Source organism: Acinonyx jubatus, chromosome C1 (assembly GCF_027475565.1).
Source record: "Acinonyx jubatus isolate Ajub_Pintada_27869175 chromosome C1, VMU_Ajub_asm_v1.0, whole genome shotgun sequence".
NCBI classification, from domain to species: domain Eukaryota; kingdom Metazoa; phylum Chordata; class Mammalia; order Carnivora; family Felidae; genus Acinonyx; species Acinonyx jubatus.
This window is the reverse complement of record NC_069381.1, coordinates 122,038,095-122,056,364: the sequence shown is the minus strand read 5'-3', so window position 1 is coordinate 122,056,364 and position 18,270 is coordinate 122,038,095. Positions and strand designations below refer to the sequence as shown.

At 40.4% G+C, this 18,270-nt stretch overlaps 1 protein-coding gene across 11 annotated transcripts in view; it reads left to right on the top strand.

Annotated features, from left to right (window-relative positions):
• Nucleotides 1-17,705, top strand: part of NCKAP5 (NCK associated protein 5) — a 963,823-nt gene extending 946,118 nt beyond the window's left edge. For 10 of the 11 annotated variants that reach the window (XM_027055919.2, XM_027055920.2, XM_053214923.1 and 7 more), the window contains one exon: nt 16,173-17,705. In XM_027055919.2, coding sequence (XP_026911720.2) covers nt 16,173-16,454 — 282 coding nt within the window. In that variant the 3' untranslated portion in view covers nt 16,455-17,705. The remainder of the gene's footprint in view (nt 1-16,172) is intronic. The other variant, XM_053214927.1, reaches the window with a different exon arrangement.
• Nucleotides 17,706-18,270: the final 565 nt, after the last annotated feature.

The following is an 18,270-nucleotide window of genomic DNA, read 5'->3' as shown; positions in this document are numbered from 1 at the left end:
CTTTCATTGTTCTGTAGATGAATCCAGACTGTTCATACCGTAGGGCCAGATCTTTGAGTCGATGGTCTATTATGAGGTTAATCTAGAGCGAATGGTTGTGTTCACTCAGATGTAGCATGGCTTCGCTCTCTAATTACAATTCTGTGCCCTTCCAATTACGTCCCTGGTGTTGTGAAGTCAACCCCTGCTGGTCACCAGCCCCTCAGCAGTCAAGGCTAATGCAGACATCTGGAATGTTCTGTACCTCAGGCAAGCCTTCCATTTTTTATGGGAAATCCAACCAAATAGATTTTGCAAAGTAAAATAAAGAGGTTTTAAAAAATAATAATAATAATAAGTCAAGTGTTCTTCCTCCCCAGAGCCAGGCCATGTTTTCCTGTCTGCAAACCCCTTTCCCTCCCCCCAAGGTGATTGTAGCCCTGCCTCAGACATGCACACCCAGCAGGCTAAGAGCCATGGTCTTCACCTTCCTGTTTTTCTTCCGGTGATTTTTACATGTTACAAGACCTGCTTCCTCCATCCAAAATGAGAATTTGGGGGATTATCTGTAATACTATGGCAATGTTTCTGGTGAATGTAAATTCTTGGTTTAACTAACTCAGATAGCAATTTATGTGATTATTAGCAACAAATAAAAATCTTTTAATTTTTTTTTGTTTTTTTATCTCCAGTGCAATAACAAGTTATTTTATTATTCAAATGGGGCTCACTTCCTGCTGTTTTCAGTACGATTTTTAATGAATATGTAAATTTTAAAATTAATTTACAGCATACATTGGGAGGCATGATTTTTGAAATGACTAAAATTTGATGGATTGTAAAATTATCTCCCTCAAAATCATCAGTCACAGTGAACAGAATGTACTAACCTCTTATAATTTTACAGCTTTTTCTTCTTCTTATCTTCTGTTAGAGACTCACTTAAAATTGATTATAAAACAGTGTATTTCTTAGGCCATAATTCATTTACAGGTTAATTAGGTTTTCAGTTAATATCCCATCATTGTATGGAATGGAAGCCAGTCGTGTTTGTAGCCCTTCAGGGTTGCAGGAGAGAAACCCTGATTGCTATTCCCAGCTGACCGAGGCTACCCGTGCTAATCACTAATCACATTCAGACCACATAAAGTGTAACATCCTTCACCGCATTACTTTTCGAGCTGGCTCACAGCAAGAGATCTTTATTGGCCCTGACCAGGAGACCAAAATTCATTTAAACATTTTTGTGAGGGTGATTTTTTTTTCTTTCCTTGCTTCAAATGACATTTCTATAGCCATCCCCTGAAAGCATCAGAAGGATGTGTGTGTGTGTGCATGTGCGCTCACGCATATGTGTGTATGTAAGTATCTATGCATAGCAGACCTGGCCTGAAATGTCTTTTTCCTAGTCATTTTCCAATGGGGAATAGCCTTTAGAACAGCCTTTAAGTAATCCTTTGATATCACCCAACAGGAATATTTAAGGGACAGTTTGCCAGTGACTTCTTTAACACTGATGGAAGAAAAAGTATTTTTTCCAGTAACTTAAGAGAATTGTAGATACACACGACAGAGGAACCATATGCGCTGAATCCAGCAAAGAGAAACACCGGCCCACTCACATTTAACTCACTGAAACTCTAGGTTTTCACAGAGTTGAGGAAAAGAGAATTGTCCCCCACCCGCACGACTGTAGCCGATGCTAGTTCTGATATGGGAAAAATTGCTACCTGTTACAGTGATCTGTTTCTGCCACACTGCATTTCTCCCCTGTGTGCCTAAGGACACAATCCAGGCTGAGCATCTCCCGAGTTGACCCTAAGCTGTCACCCTGCCCTACATCTAGGGGATGCAGTCATTCAACAACTCTCCAAAATCTCTTGTATTCTTTAAGGACATCCACTACTCTTGAAATTCATCATAGTATTCTCAAACCTTCATTCTAAGGCAATTCCCCCATTTTGAGCACAATGAGGATTTCTTTCTGTCCCATGAAACTACTTGGATGTTTAGAAAGCCTCACTGACATATTAATCTTCCCATTGCTACATGATATAATCTTGACTTATTTAATGTCTTTTAATCTGTGTAACCAGTGCTGCTGGTTATTGTGAGGAGCTTGGTTTGTGGCAATAGAAATACTCCTTGAAAATTGTATGTTAATCAAATTTTTTTGAAAATGAAAATCTATTTTCCTGTTTACTTACTGGGGAGGTTATTATCGCTACTTTCTAAATAAAGGAAACTTAAGTGTCTTCTGGGTAATTAGACCATCAACTACCCCTTGGGAAATAAATGAATGTTCCCTACCAGACAGTACAGCATCTTATCCTTGGGACTCAATCACTTTCAAAGGCAATAAACGGCATTAGGTAAAAGATAAGGAAACATTATAGAAAAGAAAAAAGATGATCAGTAAATAAGAAATATAATTAGCATCCTCCGTTCATTCCACTCATGTTTCTGGACCTCCTATGTGTCAGGCATGTTCTGGACACAAGGGATGAAAAGATAAAGAGGGTCATAGCCTACCCAGGAGACTGAGCTGTGTCCACCACTATATACATCCAAGGCCCACTGATGCCATGATAATAGTCTGCACAGAGAATGAAGTGAGAACAAAAAGGGGAAGTGGTCAAGGCTCTGGCTAGAAAAGAATTCATAGAATATTTTCCTCCATCCAAATCTCCAGAGATGAGTGGGTATTGGCTGGCGTGAAAAGTGGGGAGGACGTTCTGGAGAGAGGAAGATATGTGAGCCAGAACACAGAGATACTAAGTGCCTTTCTGGGCTCAAAATTCAGCTGGTTGCCATCCTCAGCTGGCCAGCTAAGTAATGTGCTTGATCCTTATCTGCATGCTTACCGGCTTGTTTTCAAGGTGTTGCTGAACGGTTTCAATTTTATCTTTAAAGCCCTGGATCATTTGTATCCTGATTACTTTTGAGATTGCTTTTTTACCCTTGCCCCTGCATTGCCACTGGATACTGCCTAGTTGAACACATTGATTCCTGAGCTTGCCTGGGAATAGAGCACTTTCTTTCTCACTCCCCTATTCTCCTTCCCCTTTCCATAGGGAGCCCTATATCTTTGAAATGTCTTTCTATTTCATCACTGGCTTTTCATTTTGACACGGAAAAAAAAACCACAAACTACTAGACTTGCTATATTCCTAGATATCAACCTAAATCCTATACATTAAAAAAAAAATCATAGAAGGAAGTCACAGAACAGGCAGTGACAGGTGCAATGCAAGCCTATAGAAATGCACACGGTCTTCATTGTGAAAGTGTGTTTTGATAATTCCTTACCCTATATGTGATAGTAATAATAAGTACTACGTAGATGTTCGTTAAATAAGCACTAGCTGCCCCACTGACTGACTGGAGCAGGTGCTCTTGAGTTCACCACAGTCCCCACTACCCACTCACACCATCCACCCATCTGTGCTTATGTCAGATCCTCCTCACCGGCAATGAATTTTCTTCCCCTGGTCTAGAACCAGGCCATCCACTAGCCATCTATGGGGCAAGGTAGGAGTTTCAACAAAGATAAAGAGGAGACTGGAGGCATATCTGGGAAGGTCTTGTACCTACTCCTGAAGTTAGAGTCTGTGTCCTCATCTGTCCACAGAGACTTGAGTACAGCTGTCCACAGAGACATAAAAGGGTGGACAGATAACTTTTTCTCTGATAAGCTGGCCCATACTCCTGTGCATCCCCAGAGTGCTCAAATCACGGGAAAGTTGCTATTTCAACTGCAGCTCTCTACTTAGACCTTGCTTCCATAGGGAGAACAAAAGAAAGGCTCCTTTTGCCCTTTGAGTATCTGCTGCTTGGTGGGAAGATGGAGCTATGGGAGGAAGGGGAGATTCATTATGATTATTCTTAGCTCCTGGGCCCTACTCTGCCTAAACCATGTTTTTCTATACTGTTGGAAGGAGGCATTAACCAGAGCTTCCTCTCCTTTAGTTAACTAGCTTACAAGTCAAGAAGTTTAAAACGTGCTCTATCTGTCACCAGTGAACCATTCAATTCCAGCTTTACTGGGTGAAAAGCTTAGGTGTCTCCCTGAAGGTCCCTGTAAGGATGCTGCCTGGGAGTCCCGCTGAATGGGGCCGCTGGTCACACACAAACACACGTGCTGCTCTATTTCACTTGGAGGACGCTGTTGCCCTTCCTGAGATGAACATAATGAGGCTTTCACAAACACCTTCCCTCCATGCAGTTTTTTCCTTGAGGCAGGAAAAAGAGACCCTCTCATTATTTATCTTGAATGTTTGATAGGCCTCCTTTGAGAAGGTCATTGTCTGCAATAGCAAAATAATCATGGGATTTCTGGACATGCTGGAAAAAGAAAAATGATTCATTATTTCCAGAATTATTTTGCCTTCAGTCCCCAAAATGGATGAAGGCTTCTAACAATATGTAAGAGAGAGAAAGACTTAACTTATTATATGAAAGGTTACACTTTAAAGGGAAAAGAAGTTCAAACATTACATTTTTAGCTCTGCCATAATATAACAAGGGTCAAGGCAGTCCATCTGTTACTCCCGTGGTCTTCTGAATGTTATTATACTATCCCCTTTGCAAAGGAGGCCTCCCTGCCCTCCTTCCCTTCTCATCCATTTGGGCTAATGAGATTGGATGACTTTTTTTATAGGTTCTATTCAAAGAGCACCCCCTCCCTCGGGTCCCTTTCAGATTGCTGGAACAGATAGCATATTTGTTCTTACTGGCTTAACCTATGTGTTGTTGCCACATCACAAAACCGTGCATCTTCACAGCACAATATATTTTACTGATGGGGGTGGGGGTGAAGGTGGCTGCCTAGTTGTTATACATAGTGTGGTGAAATAGACCAAAAGGTAGTTCATAATACAACTAATGCAGCCATGTCTGGTGCCGAGACACCTATCACGTTGGGTTGTTTTCTGCAATAAAGTTTTTTTCAGCATTAGTGCCAGCCAGACTCCCGAATGAGGTGGCTTGGCTGATAAAGACACTGAACTTTAGAAGGTGAAGACTGGAGAGGCTGAAGGGTCAGTACGACCTTGACTGCTCACAAGCCAAATAAGTTAGGGAAATGATGTGAAGACTGAGTGAACTCTTGTGCCTGACAGAAAGGTTTTAAATAATATCTTAAGAAAATCAAAACACAAACATTCCCTGGACCTTCTTTACAGATTAGATCTGAAATGAAAGACCCTGAGTTACACAATTAACTATTGATTTTGTTGATCCACACTTAATTCTCGTAGCGATTGAGTTCTGTTTACACAGCTGTGTGGGGCAAACTTGCTTCACTAGGAGCAAGGCGCCTTTCGCTTTTACATTAATTTAAAAATTAAATTGTTCTGTGCATATGACACAAAAATAAAGTTTATTTTTTATTGTAGTGGATAGCTGAATTAAACCTCATAAAGTCGCACTGAGCCAGCCTAGGTGGTTTATGAAGAGAATACCTTTTATAATGCAGGAGTCAGTTTGCCAACTGAATCTATTACAGGTGGCAGAGACAGAACAGAAACCTTCCACATGCTGCCTCGTTCTAGAATTTTGTACCAAGGCAGCTGTAATGTAATCTCCATGCAGTTTAATTTCTTGATTTGATATACCCAGTAATGTCGGTGGGTTTGTCACCTCAACAGTCACTCTGGTTGCTGCCCCTAAGAATGTCATCATTTTCATGTTCACACTGTAACTCCCATCACCAAGTTCTCCCCCACCCCTGTTTTAAGGAGATAAGAATCTGAACTTGAGCACCTTGCCTGCCACTGGCTCAGATCAGGTGAGGCGGCGCTCGCTGGCTGAAGGAAGCATTTAAGAATGAGAGCCAATGTCTGTGCCATCTATCATGGGCCTGTTCTTTTTAATAACATTTCATCCCCTGAGAAGCTTTATTATCTTGGCTAGCACTTCTGGGTTTCCAGGAAATGATGGCAGCTGCCATGTCACCCAACTGCTGGCCACACCCACCGGGGTTCAGGAGGGAGAGGCTGACTCAGAGCACAGCTGCCCGACCAGCATGGCCATTGTGTGTGAGTGCACATGTCTCTGCCCTTGACGCAGATAGGAGATTGCTTTTTTTGAAGTAGATAATAGTCAGACATCCAATATTGCAAGGGTCATCCTGGTTCGTGATGCTAACCTGGAATCCAAGAGGCCATGCCCCTGCTAATATGTCTGGGGGGCCAAACTATCACAAGTCAGGTGAACATCTGAAATGATCTTATTTTACATGTTCAGCACAGAAAAGCAGACATTACAGAAAACTTGGTCAAGTCTATGAGGTCCCGAGGAAATGGTGTAGTAAAAACAGATCTAATACGGACTACCTTTATGGATATGCAATGAATATCAACTCCAAGAGATACAAGGCATAGTGTCAGAATCTGAGAAAGAAAGCAGAAAAAAATCTAGTCCATGGCTTCAAGAAGTATATAATCTAATGGAGAAGTGGAACATTGATATGGAAGCAGCCTATAAAATAGAATGGATATAAGTTCAGAGTCAAATGGACAATTTGGACATTTAGGCCAGGAATTCATAGAGGAAAAGATCCTTTGAATGAGTTATTATAGAAACAGAATGAGTATCTCTGAATAACAAAAAAAAAAAAAAAGGATCAGGTTGTAAAACTTGGTTATCATTGGCAACAATATGGAACTAAAGAAAAGAGAAGAAATTCTCATTTAAGCATGTTGAATTTAGGAGATGACTAGGCCCAGGGTGGTTAAGAAAGGTGAATGGAAATAGTAATTAGTTAACCTGTGAAAAATGTTTTGCCCAAAAGCTGTTACAGACTAAGAATGGAAGAAGATCAAAAGACGCTAAGCAAGTTGAGGGCATTCATTCCAAACTCGGATTGGGGTAAAATGGACAGAGCCACAACTTTGAGATTGACAAGATATTTGAGTTCTAAAGTGCCATTATTAGGCCAAAGAGCAGGCTGGATAGACTATTCCAGCCCATTTCTCAGGGGTTAATCTCCTAAAATATCTGAAGTTTTGTTCTATATTGACATGATACTAAAGACTTTTTCCAATGTACATTCCATGTGAGCAGTAGCTTTACCTCGTATACCACTCTATCCCCAGGGTCTAGAATACCATGTAATACATATTAGGTGCCCAATAAATATCTGTTGAATAAATAGATAAATAAATAAGTGATGTGGCAAGAGCAGCATAATCCATATTTAAATATTCGTGAAGATCTGGGTACAGAGTTGAGGTAATGACTGTTGCTGTCATACTGTGGCAGAGCAAGGGATGGAATCCAGAATGAAAGCACGTTCCACTGACATTGTCCCAACTAGCACATCCTTCCATCCTAGGATCCCTCATGTTTACTGGGTAATGAGGTATAAGAGCATCTTACAATTGTCACAATACAATAGAATACAATACAGAATGTAAAGCTTAATGTTCCTAAATCTTTAGAACAATTGCCACCAAGGAATCTTCTCTTTAGAACAAGGATCAATAAATTGCTGATTCTGAGTTGCCCTGGTTCCAGGACTCAATATGTCACATATCCTTGGGAATAACTGCATCCAATGGGAAGGCTGACCAGTCCTACAGCTGAAACATGAACTGCATTAGGAGATGAATAACTTAAATATGAAGAGAGTGAACATTCTAACATGTACAAATATCTGTGCATTCCTGGATGAACTTACTGTACAGTCCCATTGGACTCAATGACTGTAGTAAAGTGCCTAAGAGATTGGCTGCCATGGTGTACTGCAGCTCTTAAATGGTCTACCAAATTCCATTAGAAGTAATTTCAGGTTGCCAATTTTCAGTTAATGAAGAACACGGAATATTTCTCCCTGGCTTTGGCCCTCACAGAATACATCGTAATAAAAACTTGGCACTTTCAGATACACTTTTATGATGATCACCATTATGATGGTATTGGAGATCTTTGGACGGAGAACTTCCATGGGGGGAAAAATTAGTATAACGTTTTTACACTCATCATCCTCCAAATGAGAGTATTTTTGTTCTTATTAGAGCAGCCTCAGATCTATCAGTCCAAAGTGAAAACATAGCTTTCTGGTGCTGGAATACACAGATGGCCCCTTCATGCTGTATCTTCCTCTGATGAAGTTCATGAGCTCTTTATGCTGCACAGACAGCATACAACTCTCATTCCTGAATAAAATTTGTAGTTAATATTATTGTGCTAGAAGAAGAAAAAGGAATCTAAGAACAGAGGTTAGCATGTTCCATTTACTTAAGCTAATTACACAAGCCACTATCAATGAGCTGGCTCCTTATCCCAATTCTAGGTCACTTTAAAACACTGCAGGTTTTTACTTTTGGAGACATTGAACAATATTGATCCCATCAAATGCATTACTTAAGGTGATCAGCCTACATTTTAAATTACATTTGTGGATTCATCCACAACCTGGAAAACAAAAATCAAAAAGTATGACTTTAAATGGGCATGTAATGGCACTAATGTTAGAGTTCACAGACCTCACAAACATGTCCTTTGCATGTTCGTATAACAGTTTAACTCAAACTTATAATGACAGGCCTTTCCTCTTCCAAATGCCTTAATCTGCCATGAGCTACATTTGTGATTTTCTTTATGTTCCTTTTTTCTCTTCCCACTGACACACCTGGCCCCACATCTTCCCCCATTTTCCATATGTGGGAGCATTTCTGATCTCTCTGATAAAATGACTTCTCTTTCCTACTGCCCTTTGGATCTAGTTTTAAATGTCCTCAGGGCCATTGTTTATCTCTGAGCTGAGTGCTTTTTCTTTCTGTAAGGTATATTATTTTCTAGCCACCCTGTTTCTTCCCTTACTGACCTTCTCTCTGCTTGCCTTTTTTTTTTCTTTTTTTTTTTTTTTTTTTTCCAAAAAGTACGCTCCATTTTTTCCCTCTGGGTTCAGGGGCTCCAGCAGAGGTCACTAAAAGCCATTGATCCTGGTAAAGGACAGCAATATAGTTAATAATATAGTCATAAAAACACATCTCAGCTGAAAATTACTCTTTCACCTAATAAAACCAGTTTGCCCTGGAGATACTGAAGAATCTTCAGGACCCCAGTAAGGAAACAGAGAGTGCCCCAAGCGCTGAATCGCATCTCCCGACCAGTTGTTGGATGGAGAGAGTGGTTCTCTATTACCGATCCGTCACATTAATTTTTCAGAAGGGCAAGTGAAGAGTAATGTGTCCAGTTGAGGTAATAAAAGGAACTGAGCACAGGGAGAAAGTAATTATCCAGGTTGGAATTCGACCAGGTTAACAGGGTTAACACCACAACTCTCGAGAAAAGTCTGGAGGGTCTCTCGTGTTCACCAAAGGTCATTTTATCTATTTTTATGTCTTACTCAGAAAGTAGCTCCGCCAGGAATACAGTAAGAGGTGGCATTAAAGAAGAGATTAGTGCCTCTGAGAAAAGAGAAATGACTTCGGCTGCATCTTTTCCTGTGAGACTGGCCTTCCCCCAGCAAATACCGCTTAACGTAGACTTTGCAATGTGCGCACAACTTCAACCAAGAATCCCTGGCTTAAAATACCTCTTCTCCATTCCCACAACAAGACCATAACACAAAACTCTGCCATGGATCCATCCTCCCAGTGCCCAAGATTCACTCATCATGAGAGGGATGAGGGAAATCAGACCTTCAACATGCACCCTATGTCCAGGATTAGCCAAACTGTCCCCTCTATTAGATTTATCTGCATCCACCTGGCAACTCTTATGTCTTTCACATCTACTAACTCACCTCTCTCTTATTTCTTTGCCTATGAAGAGGTTTTTCTGCCCAACCTCACCTACTGCCCTCTATGAGGTTTTTTTGCATCTTTGTAAAAATAATTTTAATGACAACTAAGTGGCAGAGCATTCATAAACTTGATTCCCCTCCCCCCCCCCCCCAGTGTTACTTCCTGCATCTTCTTGGCGTTGGGGCATTTATGACTAGTTACAATCTGCATCACCATACATAATGAAAAGGGTCGGGTGGTGGTAGGGAGCATGGTGGGGAAGCTTCTTACCAATTTCAAGTGCTTCTTTCCAGGAGGGGGTAACTTCCTAGGAGCTTGGCATCTCTGGGCTCCCCTCATTCACTTGTCCAGGGAAGAAGGAGGGCTGGCTTATGTAATTAGCAAGTCTAGGAGAACAGGGAATGTTAAACCCACCTCCCCCTCTTCTCACCCTCTCTCTGGAGTCAGGCTGGCTGTGCTGTAAGCTTTATGGGATGACACTTGCCCCCTGTCCAGGGCTCCTAGTTACCAAGCCTATTTCTAGAATGAGTATGAGGAAACTCACTTCTTTGCAGTTAGAAATTTCATTCTCCAATGTAAGCTTCCCCATTAATGAAGCTGATATTTTATTCTCCCACCAGCCTTTTCATCTTATTCTTCAGTTTGTTCAGAACATAGGTGAGGAAGAGAGCTATTTATTGTGCCAATAATAGATGCATGGAAGACACCCAATTAAGAATATTTTAGAGTCACAGAGCTTTACAGAGCAGGAAGATTCTAAAAACTTTAATGTAAAGACTAAGTCATAGAGGGGTTACACAGCTAATTAACACAATTCCAGGGAACTAAACACTGGTTTCCAAATACCTGCTCTAGGGCATAATGTTTAAGATCCCAAGTTCTGTAGTCAGGCTACTTCTGCTTGAATTCTAATTCCCTAACTTATTAGCCAGGAGTTTGTGGCGAATATTTATACCTCTCTACCCTGTGTTTTAACATTAATGCAAGTAATGGGGAGGAGAAGGATTAAATGAGATAATTTGTTCAATGCACTCAACCCAGGACATGACACATAGTAAAAACACTTTATAAACGTAGCTATTTTCCTACCACATGTCTTCTTAAACTGATTGGCAGCAAATCTCTACAGCAATAGAGAAATAAGACTATGTTATGTTGATGTTTACATTAATTTGTGCTAAAAATGCCAGTCCTCTTTGTAAGTATTAATGTCCAGCAGAGGAGTGATGCTGCCTTTGAATTTCACAAGATGTGAATCTCTTTCTGACAGCTTGTAGTAGACATACTCACCAAGTTTTAAGATATAATCAATGGATGCAAACTTCTTTGAAATAATTAAAGAGTAGCCTCCATCATAAAACACTAATCCATTACACTATGTCATGAATTTACTACTTGTTTCTCCCCTGTGGGCAGGAGTTTCTGGCTGTACATGTATAGCATGCACCTCTTTGAAGTTGATGTCATTAAGTGTATATTTTTTTTCTGGTTTACCATTTAAGTTTTTCTCTATCACTTTATATAATCTTTCCCATCTTTTCCTTATGGTGAGGGTCCATATAGCCTTCAATTTTATCCTTCCTAGAGTTCAGGATATTGGTCTAGGCAGAATCTCTAGTCTACGATCATTGTTGACTCTGGAAGAAAATGGTATGCATTTCTGTGTTGAAAATTGGGGACCGAGTTTCCAGGTCCAATTTCCCCTGAATTTGAATTTGTATGAACCACAAATTCCATAAATACCCCATGGAGAGAACAGCCAACACTAGCCTTTTCACCTTCCAGAGTGATGTAAGACTGAAGTGAAATCTTGGATGGGAAAGCTGTCTGGAAACAAAAGCTATTTATTATTAATAACCCAGGTACTGAGCTGATACTTAAAACTGAACCGGGTTGGGGTTCTTAGAACCCCTTATGATCTGCGTTTCTGCCTTTACAGTGATTATGTCCATTACAGAACCCAAAAGGGCAAGGATAGAGACTATTCCAATGACCTATGGGCCTAAAGTAGACACAGAACGGTGTACAGATGCAACAGGGGCCTATTAAATGGCAACTCCTTGGAATGCCATCCCTCTTACTTACCGTATATCTCCGTCATATTCACAAATCAAAATCATTTCCACAGCCCCTCTTCCGTGGAACTTTCTCTGAGAGTCAAGACCACACATTTATTCACACAAAGTCCGTCGCATAGCAGATTGGTTTCATTGATCTATTAACTGTTTGACTACAAGGAATTAAATTAGTTATGTTACAATTCCCAGGGGATTTCCGCAAACTCTATCTATCCACTTGCTTGAATTATCACCAGTAACGCCACGGTTACACGAAAGGCAGAAAAGTATTTTAAGAATATGCAAAGCTATGTATTTTAATCATGAAAATATATTTTCCCCTGCCTTGTTTAGCCATACCTGGTTCCCAAGTGCAGTGAAAAACCCCACCAGAAAGTGAACTGTACAACTGTTGCCACCTATAGGTGACAAATGTAGTACATTAGTTTGATCACAATCCAGATGAATATATGAAAGAAATGAAGATGTCTTATGGAACCAACACAATCCTTGTCAAACACTGACCTTCACAGGGCTTCTTATCATTAATATTGTTCTTCTGTAATCCTTATTTCAGATGCTCCTCTTAAAGATAATAGTGGCTGGTATTTGTAAAGCTGTCTCCAGGATAGAGGTTAACAGCTTGGCCTCTGCAGGCAAACTGCCTAGGTCCAAATCCACACTCCACAGGTACTGCTGCCTGACCTTAAACAAGTTACCTAACTTCTTCAAGCCCCGATTGGCCCCAAATGAAGATTACTAGTGACACCTTCCGCCACAGAACTGGTGTGAGGATGAAAACAGATAAGCTGTGCAATGTGCTTAGCAGAGTGTCTGCACAGAGCAGACTCTCAATTAAATGCTGTTATTACCATGATTAGTTTGCAAAGCACCTTCACATACAGTCACTGCCAACCAATGTGCAGTTTTGTTGCCACTCGATAGATACATCATTAGCACATTACTGTTTGACCTCAAGACCTCCTTGTATTTTAAATGTAAATGTTATAGGACTTCAAAATTTTAAAAATACCTGAGATCTGACAAGACAGTGTTGAGGACAGCCTGGTATGCTTCTAATTGGAGACAGGGAAGGAAGCTACTTTAGTGCTTTTATTCTTAGCTGGCAGGACCACTGGCAAAACCCAAGCAAATAGTTGAGACTGTTAGAGAGGGTTGAACCAGAGAAGGTTGAACCCATCAAGTCTCCACTGAGAATCTATTGAGGACAGAGCACTGGACAAGGCCTTTAGGGAGAAAGCTGGTGGGGGAAGGAGGAGGAGGGGGTCAGACAGGACATAAAATGTATAAAACGTGATCTCTACCTCAGAAGTCCAAACAGAGAGAAGACTGAGATTGGACATATACAGTGTGCGGGGGCGGAGGGGTTGCTATTTTGTTTTTTTTCTTAATATGAGCAAACTAATTAAAAATGAGAGGATCTTAAACACAAGCAAATAGTCTTCTACATTGATAGCCTCCTCTTTAAAATCTAAAGATCTGGGCCCACGTTTCCGCATGGTGACAGTAAGCTAGATGTTAAGTAGCTGTTTCTGTCTCCAGAGCAGGCACGTGCTCTGAGCTGACCGCAGTCCTCACCACTCCGTGTCGCTACCCAACACTGAGGCTAAGTGCCAGGTGGCTGTATTGGTCACTCTTGCACTGATACTGTTCTGATAGTCAAGAACGATCTCATTAAAAACTGTGAAAATAAAAGGAAGACTGAGAAAGCCATGTGATTTTTCTTAAAATGGGCCATTCCTTCATTTTCATCACCTCCATAGGCCTTTGTTTCAACCAGCTGAAGAAACAAACTGACAAGCACGAAGCATTTGAAAAACATGACGTACTATTTATATCTGACACAGTGGGTGTTTTAGTGGTAAATAATTCCGTCTTCATCTCTACCTCAATACACTGAGTCATACTTAGCATCTATCTTCCTTCCAAGACTTCAAGTTCTTCCAGACTAGGTGATTGTCAAAGTTTAGCAAGTATCAGAATCACCTGGGGAGCTTGTTCAAAACATCTGCTGGGCCTCAGCATCTCTGATGCAGTAAGTCTGGGTGGGGCTCAGGAATTTGCATTTCTAACAAGCTTTCCCATAATGCCCATGCTGATGGCCTGTAGAGCAGTTTCGGAAACACTGTCTAGAAAAAGAATCCTGCCTTACTGTTATTTATTGACCACCTACTACTATGTATCAGGTCTTAAGGTGTTTTACTTAGACTACTCCCAACAATCCTGAAATAAAAGTGTGTCCTACGATTTTACACCTGCAGAAGGGAGCTGGAGGACACTCACCCAGCCAATAAAAGGGGAAAGGTGTGATTCAGGCTCAGGTGTGTCTGCCTCCAGGGCCTCGCCTGCTCCCCTTGCCACCTAGCTGTATATACTCAACACTAACACCAACACCTTCCACCTGTGTCATGCCCCCTTCTCTATTAAGTGTTTATTAAGTGACTTTGAGATCCATATGGACCAGAAATAGGCAAGGAAACTGCTCGTGGTTCTTGAATAAAGAGAAAGGGAGAAGGTGTTCAGGTGAGGAGAAAATTGCAGTGAAGGTCCTTCACTTACCTACATTTGGTACATCAAAGCATTTCCTGTTCTCCGTGCATTGTTAGGATGGTACTATATAATTCTTTATTAGAAATGTCTAAAAATTGGCATGGCAATGAAAAGGGGCTTTTGCATGGTGTTATTCCTAATTATGGAGCCACTTTTCTGTAATCACCTAGAAATCTGTTCCTTAGCTTGCTTTTGATTTCAAGGCAGCCATTTGGGGTTGAAAATGAGCTCCGAGAGTAATGCTCCTGTACATTAACAGTATAATGAAATAAGTACTACTTCAAGGGTGATTTTCAAATATTCCTATAGAATTATGCCATTTCCATAATGGAAAGAGAAACTGTGTCTCGGCCTGCTCTTAGGACACCAAAGGCATCCACTTACATATCTTTTTCTTTCCTCTATTAAATATTTAGCAAAGGAGAATCATAGGCTTGGATTATGTGTGCTGTTCCCTGGATCAGAACACCATTTCCTCATTGCGCCTGTGTGCATGCGTTGTAACAATGTGTGTGGGGGTTGTGGTAGGTTGGGGAACAGAACTGCACTATCAGAGTCTGGCACAGTAGCAATTGAGATGGTTTGGCAAGTTACTTAAGTGGAATATATGGGTGGCAAAATGAACAATATATGGATGGCAAACAAACAAACAAAAACACAGGACATCTTGTCTTTTATTACATAAGAGCATGGTTTAATAGGAACAAGAGCATGGAAGGCAGCCAGCCTGGAATTCAAATCCTGTTCTCTTGCCACTTGCTGGGTGACCTTGGGCGAGTAGCTCTGTTGCTCTGAGCTTTGTTTTCTTCCTCTTTAAAATGAAGATGTGTAAATTGCAAGTCCCCTATGAAAATGCTTCTAGATAAAATATATTCATTGAGTTTTACATGGTGGATGCTTAATAAATGGTAACTATCATGACCGTGTCCAAGCCCCTGTTCCTACCTTTTCCTGGTGTTTGGATAGAATTGTTGCCCAAAGAGGAAATGCCTTAGTGGCTTTAACACGTCTACATGTGCTGCTTTTGTATCTGTACCTCTCTCTTCTCTCATCTCAGACCTTAGGAACCACTTGAGCAATAGAATACATTCATGTTTATAGAGTTCACCTAGGATAATTATTGAATATGGCTGCAGTGTTTTATAAAGTCCTAGAGACTGCCAGTAGCATCCTACAAATATCCCCATTTAGAGTGGTATTACTGGAACCTCCTGGAGGGAGAGGTTACTAATGGGCAGAAGTGTTACTATGTTTTTTCCCGCCTTTGGGCTTTCTAGAATCTACGCCCACAGACCTGGAGATCTCTTTCAAATATCTTTGGGCTCATAAAGGGAGAAAACAGAAACATGATAATGCTTCCCATGGCAATTTAAGGGATTGTATGCCTTGCCCACCCCACCCCCCATATAACCCCAACTTCTGGCTGAAACTCAATCCCTTATCCATATTTAAAAACAAGACAACTACTAATACTTAGTAAGAAAAGAGAGGAGTCTGAAACTTTGGTGAAGAAATATAAGGCACTTTACCTGAACAAATTTCAAATGGATCCGTTTAAAATGAAATTAAGTGGCACTTCACTGGTTTGCAAATCGGGACCTATTTATCTCAGTAAAATGATTAAAGTCTTGATTTATCCCTAAAGTAGCCTTTATTATTACCTTTAGTTATACCAGATGGTTGTTAAAGACTTGTAAGTTCTCTCTATCCCTTTAAACTGCACGTTATACAGACAATAATTGAATATTGGATAGAATAACTTGATTTTCCAAAGAAATATGTTTCTAATATTTTCCTCTTTTTATTGCAGAAATTGAAACAAGTTGAAGAAACAAAAGAAGATCCTGAGAATAGATTATCTAAAATTTCCCTGGAGTCATTCAATAAATATAACAGCAAAACTATGATTTTGTTAGAAAGAGAGAAGAACTCTCTAAACACGGTTGAAAGACAAAAGGAAGAAAAAGAAAAAACTGAAGAGGCATCTTTGAGTAGCTCAGATAGGCCTGGGGTAGACAATTTGGAATCCCTGAGTGATTCTTTATATGATAGTTTCTCTTCCTGTGCAAGTCAGGGTTCAAATGATGTATAAAGGACTGTTTTTGTTGTTGTTGTTGTTGTTGTTTTTTCTTAGCTGAAAGTGGAGCACTTAAGAAACAGTTGTGTGGAGGGGAACAGAGATGGCAACAATAAACCATGGCAACAACGGAGCCTCCATTGTCAGATTCATAACAAGTAACCCACTGGAGCTTCCTTTTCTGACAGGGCAATAGACTCCATTTGTTGTGTTTCACCAAGATTAGATGTAAACACACCCACAATGCAGAAGTCTTAATTTTGCACTTTTTTTGAATACTTGTACAGAAGTTGTAAATTTTTGGAAAAGAAATTATATTTGTAGCAAAAAAAAAAAAAAAAGACAGCAATAAATTGAATCAGTGCCATGCTCTTGAAATGATGTACTAAGTGTTAGAAGTTGATAATATATTTTTCAAAATTTCCAGCTAAAGTGTTTTGTTGACTTCACTGTCCTAGTCCTCAAATTGTTTGTGGGTACACTCTGTAAAGCTAAAACAGGGCCTGCCAAAAACCAGAGGGCTCACTGTCCTCTCCAACTCACAATCTCAATGTGATATAAACTTTAATTCTAATGCAATTTCAAAATTGTTACCAGGGAGATTCAGGTTCTAGGAGTGAGTGTAATTCTGCTTCCACTGAAAAATGTAACAGGTACTCAAGTGTGACACTGATGGGAAAGGATGTGGATCAGAAGTGACCTAATTCTATGTTCAACCACAGGTTTTCCCTCCAAACATTTTCTTACAACCTCTTCTGCTTAGTGCTTCTCTATGATTCTCAACAGTATTTGATTTTTTATCTTCCTGCTCTTTTTATTAAAATCTGGGGAAACTAGAAATGAAAGCAAATTCCTATATGTCATGTTCACTTTTTTAAAAATAAAATGAATTGCTGGTGCTACAAAAAATTCTTACTTTTTAAGATCTTTTTTTTTTCCCTACAAAGTCTGTGTATATGTGAGGATAAATTCTATTTTAAAGGTTATTTGTATTTTTTCTAGATGTGAATTATTTATAATTGCTTTTGTACAGGAGCTTGTAAAGTAGGCCTAATAGAAATATTTTTAGGATCTATATGGTTACTTCAGCACACGTTTGTATGTTTAAAGAGTGTTGTATAATCAGTGTTATTTGGTTAATTTGTGCAATTTGTTATATTGAATTTTGTTGTCCTAAATGAAAATTATGTAAAGTATCATTGTCTTTCAGACTTTGAAAAAATTATTTTGTTTCATTTCTGAATAAAAGTTCTATCACAGTTGGCACCCTCTGAAATCTGCAAAGAACTTGTTCAAGGATCCTTTGGCCCAGTTGTTTGCTCTCACACGTGCTCCAGACAATCAATTTCCGGAAGAAATAAATAAACTGGCCCCCTTTGCTCCCGAGATAGTAATTCAGCCAATTGTAAGATCAGGGTCTGCAGACAAGGGTGTAATGGTCAGAGCGTTCAGTCTCCCCGAGGGGTTAACCAACTAGAAATGAAAAGAAGAGGGGGGGCAAAGGGAGAGAAGGAGCCTGAGGCAGATATGGAACGATCTCTGCAGAGGAATTACAAGAAAGTCATTTAAGCCCATTTCCAGACCTGCTCCGCTGGCAGGATGGGAAAATAAATAATCAGCGTCCTGGCCTGAGAGAGCTTCCTCGCGGGGACGGGAAGGGCAGGCGGTGAAGAGGAGCTAAGCTTCTGAAGCGATTTCCACAGAAATGGGTTCTCCCCAGGGACTCAGGGGGAAGGGTGGCAACGTGCGGGGTTGGGGGCGGGGGCGCCGAGGCTCCCACACCACCTGCTGCAAGGCTCCGCTCCAAGGAAGACGAACTCAGCCCCGTGGC